General features: G+C 36.5%; 1 protein-coding gene across 2 annotated transcripts; it reads left to right on the plus strand.

Annotated features, from left to right (window-relative positions):
• Window positions 1-582: 582 nt before the first annotated feature.
• On the plus strand, window positions 583-3,953 carry LOC120605763 (N-acetyllactosaminide alpha-1,3-galactosyltransferase-like). Of its 2 annotated transcripts, none has more exons than XM_039866720.1 (2): window positions 583-726; window positions 3,008-3,953. In XM_039866720.1, the coding sequence occupies exons 1-2, from the start codon at window positions 602-604 to the stop codon at window positions 3,720-3,722; spliced, it is 840 nt and encodes a 279-aa protein (XP_039722654.1). In that variant the 5' UTR covers window positions 583-601; the 3' UTR covers window positions 3,723-3,953. The 2 variants fall into 2 exon arrangements, 1 of the variants encoding a protein (XP_039722654.1); XR_005653697.1 differs by having other exon boundaries at window positions 700-730; window positions 3,008-3,092.
• The last annotated feature ends 6,924 nt before the right edge of the window (window positions 3,954-10,877 follow it).

Here is a 10,877-nt window from a genome sequence, read left to right on the forward strand (position 1 = left end):
TGGATTCAATGGCTGCTCTGGAAGGGAACTGCTATTGCTGTGGTGAAGACGCGTTGCTGGAATGGGACGCGCAGGAACAGCATGCAGACGCAGACCAGAAGCCCACAGGAAACAGGAAAGAGCGAGTTCCTTCCTCCTCCAGCCTTGCCATTGTCCTCCAGTGTCCTCTATTAGCAGAGCCTAACAGGGTGCCTGCTGGCAAAGGAGGAATGTGGTTCACCCGTACATAATAAAGCAGAGTATGGTGTGGTGGGTTTAGTTATGAAAGATAATAGCTTAATAACTTAACACAGAGCCCCACTAAGACAAGTAAGGCATATCTTCGTAATTCAAGGAGAATTTGTTACCTTAGACTTTGGACATTTCTCAACTACGTGTCCTCAAAGATCTTGGAATCACAGTATAACTAATTGTAAGTGTACTTTTGTAATGATTTGACCATTTCTGATAAACTGTTTTCTCCAGTTTATCATAACCATCAAGGCTTAGAGTTAGGAGTAAGGATATGCTACAATCAGATAGTTTCTTTTACATAAGTATTATCTATAGCAGTCGTATTAAAAGGTGTTCATAATTTTTATGTCTTTCTTACAGAGCATCCATGAATGCAACTACCAACTGGTCAGCTCCAATTGTGTGGCTCGGCACTTACAAAGAAGAAGTATTGGAAAATTATTACGCAAATCATAAAATTACCGTGGGGTTGACTGTGTTTGCTGTGGGAAAGTAGGTAATGCCAAAAGTCCTTTCCATTCAGGTTCTTATTGCTGAAAATGACAGGTTATCAATAATCCCACCCCAAGAATCTAGAAAAAGTAGAGCAAAATAAAGCCAAAGCAACGGTAGTAAGGAAATAGTAAAGATGAGAACAGAAATCCATGAAATTGAAAACAGAAAAGGAATAGAAAAAAATCAATGAAACAAAAAGCTCGTTCTTTGAAAAAAAATAAAATAAAATTCACAATCAACCAGGAAGTCTGGCAAAGAAAAAAAAAACACACACAAATTACAAACATCAGGAAAGAAACAGAGTATCTTACCTCAGATCTTTGCATATTAAAAAGATAATCAGGGAGGGAATTCTACAAAACACTCTATACACATACATTTGACAAATTAGATGAAAAGCACAAACTACCATAACTCACCCAACACGAAACAGGTCATTTGAACAGCACCTATAGTTATTGAGGAAATAGAAATTATAATTTTTAAAACTTCCAAGGTTTCCAGGCCCAGATAATTTCATTGGAGAATTCATATATTTTTAAAAATATTAATATCAATTCTAAACAATCTCTTACAAAAAACAGGAGACGCATCTCAATTTATTTTATGAAGCAAGTGCTGCCCTGATAGCAAAATCACCCAAAAGTACAAGAAAGAATTAAGCGAAGTTGAACAATGTACATAGTACTCACTAAAATATAAAGTTTATCAACTTCAGAGTAACTTGTTATTAAATACAGATAGTAATTTATTCTTTAAAAAGAAAAAAAACAGAAAGAAGGAGGGAAGAAGGAAAGAAGGAAGGAAGAAAGGAAGGAAAGAAGGAAGGAAGAAAGGAAGGAAGGCAGGGAGGGAAAATATTTACTGGCAATGACACTGTAGATCTATAGGGAAAAACTTCCATAAACGATGTTGCAGAAAGCCGATGTCAACATGGAAAAATTAAAATTGTACCTCTGTAGCACACTATATACAAAAATCAAGTCTCAGGTAGTTTAAAGACCAAAAGTTAAAGGAAAAACTACAGTTTATCTTTATAAACTCAGGAAAGAAAATAATTTCTTAATTAAGACACAGAAAATGCTAATCATAAAGGAGAAGGTTAATAAATGGGACTATTTAAATTAACTTTACCTAAGAAATCATCAGAAAAACCCAAATTGAGGACCATTCTACAAAATACCTGATCAGGACTCTTCAAAATGGTCAGGATCATGAACAACAAGGTGAGAAACCAACCCAGATTAGAGGAGACTCAATGCCACGTGTGTCCTGGAGTGGATCCCGGAAGGACACCAAGGCTATTAGAGGAAAAACTGGTGAAATCCAACTAAATCTGTGGTTTAGTTAATAGTATTTTGCCACTGATAATTTCTAGATTTGACAAATGTACCATTGTTATATAAAATCTTAACATTAGGGGGAGGTGGGTAAAGTGTATATGGGAACTCTTTCTAAAGATTTGCAATTTTTCTGTAACTCTAATATTCCAAAATAGAGGGGTTCTTTAAGTTGAAAAACTTTAAGTTTTCCATTGTAGTGTAAGCACCTGAGTATAAGCTCTTTTGATCAACTGTATATGCCAGACAACTGTATATTGCCAAGGCATCTGTTTCAGACACCCATCTCAAATAAACACATTGTCAGCTATGTGATTACTAGCTAACCAACAAGATAAAGAGCCAGCTGCCCTACCATGAAATTCCCCTTTTAGAAAGCCCTGGGCCACCTAGATAATTGACTGTTTGAGTGACCCTGCTTTTCCCTTCTCACACTTTAATTCTCACTCTTATATTTTAAATTTGCCAATAAAGAGTACGTTTGTGAAACCCTGAGCACCCCGCCCTTGACCTCAATAAAGGCAGAACCCCAGGTACGAACTCACACGCACACGCATTCAGTCTCTCTGTCCTTCCCTCCCTCCCTCCTTCCCTCTCTCCTTGACTCTCTCTGTCTCTGTCTCTCCTCACCTCCTCCCCTCTGCCCCCAACCCCTCGAGTCCCGGGCATACCATACACCTGTCAGGACTTGTGAGCCTTGATTTTTCAAAGTTCCCTGATGGAACTCCTCTCCTATGATTGATAGAACCTCATCAGGGAAAGGAAAGGCCGATAACTTCATGTTCTTTCACACTGCTTAAATACAACTCTAAAAGCATATCTAATATTTGATTGCTTAGTACTAAGTATTTTTGGATAAACTACAGTCAGTATAATTTAAATAGTATGTGTTCCACTAAAACAGAAGAAAATGAACTTATTTCTTTTTTACTTCACAGATATATTGAGTACTACTTGTACAACTTTATAGTATCTGCTGATAGCTATTTTATGGTTGGCCAGAAAGTCATAATTTATGTCCTGATAGATGATTTCTCCAAGATGCCTTGGATAGAGCTGAGTCCCCTCCGTACAATCAAAGTTTTTAAAATTAAGCGAGAGAAGAGATGGCAAGATATTAGTATGATGCGCATGAAGACGATCAGTGAACATGTTGTAGATCACATCCAATATGAAGTTGACTTCCTCTTCTGCATGGACGTGGATCAAGTCTTCTTTCAGGAATATGGATTGGAGACCCTGGGGGAGACAGTAGCTCAGTTACATTCTTATTGGTATAAGGCAAACCCTATAGATGTACCTTATGAGAGAAATCAGTTATCAGAAGCATATATACCTATCGGTAAGGGAGACTTCTATTACCATGCTGCTGTATTTGGTGGCACTCCCATTCAGGTTCTCAACCTTGCTCGAGAGTGCTTTAAAGGAATCATGAACGATAAGAAAAATAACATTGAAGCAGTGTGGCATGATGAAAGTCACTTAAACAAGTATTTCTTTCTTCATAAACCTGCTAAACTTTTATCTCCTGAATACTGCTGGGATCATCATAGAGGATATAATAGTGATATCAAAGCTATCAAACTCTATTGGGCTTTTAAGTACTATAAAGTTCTTAGAAGAACAGATAATATTTTAGCCCTTTTGCAATAGTTCTGAATTGAAGAGCATCATTTCATCTTATATCGTAGATAATTAGCACGTGACAAATTTTAGCACTAAAAAACTCACTAACAAAATGACAAGCCCACCATCATGGCATACTCACACTTTTCCTCACATTCATTTCGAATCATCTAACATGAGATGTAGCAGTGGCAGAATGGATATATTAACAATATGATGATGTAGTGACTTCATATCCTCTGTGAATGTTGAAGATATATTATTCGTTGGATCGCATCGAACAAAATAGGATCTGTCACAAGAAAATGAAACCTAAAATATGTTCATTGATCCGAGTAGATATACTTTTCTCATATTGCTTAAGGAAAGTGATTGTCTAGGGTGTGGATAAGGGACAGTCACTGCAACTATACTAATATACTCTCTGTGTAAAACTTTGAGAACATTAAAGCTGCCGCCAGATTGGCAAATGGTGGCATTCAAAAAGAACTATGTTTTAAAACTGCAAAATTGCTTGTTGTAAAAACTAATAAAAAAATAAAATAATACACAGAGAAAATCGAAAGCCTTCCTTTATTCTCCCTTTGAAAACCTTTCCCTCAATATTCCTTTTATATGCATTTATATGCCTACCACATGCCTACACACATACACATAGGCACATGTGTGTGCTTATATAATATTTTCTACAAACTGATTTATCACACACATGCACACATACATGCATGCATACACATTTATCAGTAGTCAGTGTCCAGTTAGGAAAACAGAAACTACTATTCTATGTATTTCAAACAGTGGAAATTTAACATAGGGAATAGGACATATAAGTGATAAAAGAGCTGAGGGACACACAGGGGAGAGTGAAGCAACACAGAATTTTGTACAACTTTATATTATATGCTTTTTTTTAAAGTGAAGGCAATAGCACTCCTGACGGATAAATTGTAAGGTGTCCAAAAAGAGCTACGACCTGGCATGAGTTGCCTGACATGAGCTGGGACAACAGAGGGAAGTTTTAGTCACTGCTAGAGATGCCACTCGGGAGGAAGGGAGAAGGGGGGAGGTGCTTTTCTTCTTCTGTCCTCTCTTCTGCTGTGCTTTTCACTGTCTGGTGCTATACAACAGTCAGATGCAAGGGAGTCTGGGAAATGTGGGTCTCTGCCACACTAAGCAGAGAGTGGGAAAAATGAGAGAGAATAGAGAGTCAACAAATGGCTGCCACAGTCCACCCGTTTGTCACGAAGCTCCCATTCTCACACTTCTACCCATACCTAACTCATAAAATGACTTCATGTGTCCACCTTACAGAATTCAGCTAACTTTCGTACACATAATCGCTTTATTCGAGAAAGTGAAACACAAAGGTTCTGTCACCATGTCCAAGACCCAGATGATATGAGGTCCTCTCCCTCAGGACTATATACGGCTCTTCAGTTTGGTGAACTCTGATCTAATTTGAAAAGAAAAAAACTAACACTCCTCATTAAAAAATAGCAGGGGAAGGAAAAAGGAAAAATCACTGTTTTACATATAAAGATAGATACCTATATGTAATAATATAGATTTACATTTATGTTTATATTTATAATAAAAATATGCATGCCTGCTGCAGTCCTCTGTGCCTATTTCAGAAGCCCATAAAGGACCTCAGACTTTCTTGTCACCAATTTTCCAATCTTCCCAAGTCCAATCTCATAGAATGACTTCCATCTGATAATGGATCGCAGCCGCATGTATCCAAGCCTACGGTTTGATGGATCAGGTAACATTAAGTTATTGGTGGGTAGGAGAGGCCACAGCTCTAACAAATTTAGAATTCCATGCGTACAGCATTCATTCTCTATCTGAGCTATGCAAAATGCTCCATTCGGTATCTATGTTTGCCACTTGGACCTGCTAAGGGGCACAGAACCTTGTTCTGTAGACTGTACCTTATACAGAACCTCCTCTTGCCCTGGGCCCCACTCAAAATAGGCAGGGTTACCAGTTTCCCAATAAATAAGTCAGAGTGGCACACTCAAATATAATATTGGATATTGGATATTGTCTCCGACATCCAAAGAGTTCCACTGAGCTTTATGCCTCTGATTTGGTGGCAAGTGGTACAAGGTTTAGGAACTTGTCTAGGGCAGATAACCCTGCATGTTCCTCAGAAATGTCACTGATGTGTCAGGCCTCCGAATTTTATGGGGGTTTTCCTCCACTTCCTGGTATGCATTTGTATTAGCATGATGTCTGGGATTCTTGTTATTTTCTGCTCAAAATTATGCTAACGGTGGTAGCCTGTGAGATGTCCAGATGATGAAGGACTCTGTGGATTATATTATGACAGTGCAGGAGAGTTCACGTAGCTCTGAGGTTTACTCTTATCTTTGCCAGGTGAGCGCAAACTGCTTTTGATCATCCATACTAAGCGATATGAGGTAAAACATCTGTTAGCTACAGATGCAATACCAGGACTATATTCATTTGCTCCAGTAAAGATACAACATCTGGAAAAGTAGCTGTAATTGGAATCATCTCTTAACATAAAATAATTCACAGGCATTCTCTAAATTCATTTAGCATTTATACTGGCCAAACAAGCAAGTTAAACAAGGAAGTGATAGGAATCAACAGCCTCCAATGTTCAAGTCCTTGATGGTAGCACTAATCTTCACAATCTCCACAGGGAGGTGTTATTACTTTTGATTTACTGTTTTAGTAGGAAAGTCTTTTCCATTGGCTTCCATTTAGCCCTTCTTTCCCATGAGCCCTTATGCGATGGGTTAGAGATTGATGTAAATATTCTGATGTAAATATTGCTAAATATAAATAGTTCGACCATGAATTCAGGACTTCAAAAGCTGCAGAGTGGCTCTTTTATATGCTGGAACCACTGTGAGATAAACTCAGGGTAGAATTTAATTTATCCCCTAGTCTCCATAAGCCTTCACTCTGTTCAGTAGATCACAATGCCATTTCTAGCCTCTAGAAATTACTGTCAACTCAGAGTTAGTGTTCTTTCTGCATTTGTCCCCACGGACATAGTTATCCTAGTAAATGATCACACATCCTGCCTCAAGGTGACATAGATGCCCCTTCAATCAAGGGACTAACTGGCTTAGGTGTGGGAATATGGTGAGACAATGTAACTTATTGGGATAGCTCAAGTCAATTTTTTGCTCCCCAGGCCTAGAGTTTTTTCCAGTAACGTAAACTCCATAATTTTCAGTGACATTGCGTCTGTGTCAGTATCTCCCCTGATTTATTTCTCAATGACTTAGTGAAAGAAAATGTCCTCCTAGCCCCTCCTTTTCCCTCCTCCCTGGAACACAGTCAGAGGAAAGGATAATGGTTTGAACACGATAAATTCACTATAACATTCTCAGCTCCCTAAAGCTTTGGGTTTCTTTATTCTCCCTCAGGAAGGGGAAGCTATGACATCTTAACCTCACTGATTGTAGTCTACCACTGAATTCAAATTTTAGTTTAACAACCAAGAAAACTCTTAGAACCACTACCAGCTGACTAAGAAAATGTATTAAATCTATAGTCTCAGATTAGTGTGCCTGTTTTGATAACTTCAGCTCAATCCCATATTATATTCCATTTATCTGGATCTAACATTTGGGTTGACGAGCATTTGGGTGGTTTCCATCTTTTGGCCACTACCAAGAAAACTGCTATCAATGGTCGTAAACAGATCTTTTCATGAACATATGCTTCCATTTTTCTTGGGTAAATATCTAGGAATGAAATTTCCACATTATGTGCTGAAATTGTTAAGAAACTGCCAAACTCTTTTTCAAAGTAGTTGTGCCATTTTACATTCCCACCAACAGCATATGAGAACTCCAGTTCTCTCATCCTCACCAACACTTGGTATGGCCAGTTTTCTTAATTTTAGCCATTCTAATAAGTGTGTGGTAGTATATTATTGGGGTTTTAATTTGCATTTGCCTGAAGACTAATGAAGATGAAGACTAAAATGATTTTTTTCATACACTTATTTGCCTTCTCTGTGTGTGTTTTGTTTCGTTTTGGTGAAATGTCTGTTCAAATATTTTGCCCATTTTTTACTGTATTTCGTCCAATCTGCAGTTTCCTTTTCATTGTCTTCTGTTTTTTCTCCTATGTTTTCTTCTATATGCTTTGTTTTAGATTTTACACTAAGGTCAGCGATCCATTTTGAGTTAATTTTTGTATATGGTGCAAAACACTGATCAAAGTTATCTCTCTTTTTTTGCATATGGATATCCTAGAGCTATTTTTTAAAAGACTATTCTTTCTCTAATGAATTGCCTTTTCTTATTTGTCAAAAATCAGTTGTCCAGATAGGTATAGGTCTACTTCTGGAATCTTGATTCTGTCCCAGTGATTTATGTGTCTATCTTAAAACTATATGGTCTTAATTACTGTATCTTTAAAAACCAAAAAATGTGCCAAAGTAAAAGTTTACTTAAAAATGTAAAAACACAGAGACCTAATAGAAAATAACAGCTATGACCAGTTTACAGAGGAGGAATGACAATGGCCCTTAAACATGCAAAAGGATGCTCAACATCAGCCGCAATAAAATAAATGTAAATTAAAACTACACTGAGATACAATTCACACCTTTCAGACTGTTAAACACCAAAAGTTTTAACAACACACTATATTGAGAAGGATATGAGGAAATGGGTATTTTCATTATTGATGGTACGAGTTAAAGTGGAACAACCTCTACGGAACACAATTTTGGCAACATTTACTTAAGTTTTAACTGGGTATATATAACCTTTGATCCAGCAATTCCATTTCTAAGAATTTATCGGCAATATAGCTCAACGTGTTTGTAGAGCGTATTCAAGTATTTCCACTGTGGCATTTCTTATAATAGCAAAGATAACAAACAACCAAAATGTCTGACAATAGGAAACTGGTTAAATTATGACACGGTCATATAATGAACTACAGTTCACTAGAAACAGAAGGTTCGATGTATGAGGTATAATGAAATGGTCTTCAAAATATACTGATGAGTGAGATAGTCAAAGTACTGAAGACTGTTTTTGGTATGCTGCCATCTGTGTAAAAGGAGAACTACACACACACACACACACACACACACACACACACACACACACACAAAAAGCCAAGAAACTGAACTGTGGCTGCCGCTGGAGATGGGGTACTAGGAAGAGTCAGGTGCTGCGGGGAGACGATTCAGTGTGCATTATATAACCTTCTGCTAGAATTTTTTTACTCTATATGCGTGTCTTTCTTTTTCAAAATGAAAAACTAATTTATTTTTAAAGAAGAAGGGCAAAATAAAGGTGCATGCTACCTCAAATTAAGAGTGATTATCTCAAGACGGTGTGATTACATGTGATTATCATTTTCTCCTTTGTGCTTTTATGCACTTGACAAAATTAAGAACATGAAAATGTGTCACTTCTATAATCAGAAAAGTAAGTACTTTAAAAACATTCTAAGAAATCATAAGAAGGAATTAGCTTTACCTGGGATAGTTGAACAATGCCTAGAGGATGAGAATAAAGATGTTTTGCTTTTTGTGTCATTCATACACACACACACACACACACACACAGAACACCATTTAAAATATATTTCTATAAGTAAAAATCAGTGACAAGAAAGGTAAGGAAGTATAACAACAACGACAACAACAACAAATAAAAGCAAACATATTTAAAATCCTTTACTTTTTCAAATGGGATCAAGTTCTACCACTGGTAATAATGAGAATAACTGGCTATCAATTGTAACATTATGACAGTATCATTATGACTTTATAATGCTTTCATCATCAAGAGTCTGACGACATCACCATTAGCAGAAAATTCAAACACAGAGAGTTATTATACAATATATATTCTTCTTTTTTTTGACAAAGACTCAAAATATAATGCTAGTAAAACATCTTAAGACCTTCTCTTTACATCACCAAAACTAAAGGTAAGACTCTTAGGAAAGAACTGTATGAAAGTTTAGATGACCTGGCAAAATCATAGATAGGGATCATCCCCAAACTTTGGCCTTAAAGGCATATTATACAGAATAGGTGACATGTAAACATATTACTGGTCTTTAAGAATAATGTCATGGAGGGGCACATTGTCAGAAACCTGGCTAGATGGAATCTTACCTCATGCACAGGATATTTCTAATGTTCTTGAATTTAAAAGTTAGTCATTTCATATTGCTGGGACACTAAAATTAGGCCCAGTTGAAGCCTTCCCAGTCTGTTAGTTATAGAAGAACTGCCCAAAGAAATGTAATACAAGCCACATTTGTAACTTTAAATATTCTGGGAACCACATTGCAAAAAGGTAAAAAAGTACAGATGATATTCATTTTATTTATTTTTTGAATTTCAAATTATCTAATTTTATTTCAGCATAAAATGTGATTACTTAAAATTTTTAAAAATTTTTCAATTACGGTTGATGTTCAATATTATACTAGTTTCACGTATACAGTATAGTGGTTAGACATTTATATAAGTTACAAAGTGATCTCCCCAATAAGCTAGGACCCACCTAGCACCATACATACTTATTACAATATATGGACTATGTTTCCTTCTCTGTATTTTACATCCCCATAACTATGTTCTAACTGCCAATTTCTACTTAATTCTGTTTTCTTTTTCATCCGGCCCCCTAACCCCGCTTCCTTCTGCAACCATCAATTTGTTCTCTGTATCTATGAATTTGTTTCTGTTTTGATTGTTCATTAATTTCATTTTTTAGATTCCACATATAAGTAAAATCATAGGTATTTGTCTTTCTCTGTCTGACATTGTACTTAACATAATACCCTTTAGGTCCATCCCTGTTGTTGCCGATGGCAAGATTTCATTCTTTTTTTATTGCTGAGTAATACTTCATTGTACATAAGTACTACTTCTTTATCCAATTGTCTGTACAAACTTAGGTTGCTTCCATACCTTGGCTATTATATATACATTGTCCTGTGTCTCTTGTAAAGCCTTTGTATTAAAATGTCTTTTGTCTGATGTATTGCTACCCCAGCTTTTTTTTTTTTCATTTCCATTTGCATGAAATACCTATTTTCATCCTTTTACTTTCAGACTGTGTGTGCCCTTTGATCTGGAGTGGGTCTTTTGTAGGCTGCATGTGTATAGGTCTTGTTTCTTTTTCCATTCAGCTACTCTATGTATTTTTGATT

This window comes from Pteropus medius, unplaced genomic scaffold (genome assembly GCF_902729225.1).
Source record: "Pteropus medius unplaced genomic scaffold, Ma_sr-lr_union100, whole genome shotgun sequence".
NCBI lineage: Eukaryota > Metazoa > Chordata > Mammalia > Chiroptera > Pteropodidae > Pteropus > Pteropus medius.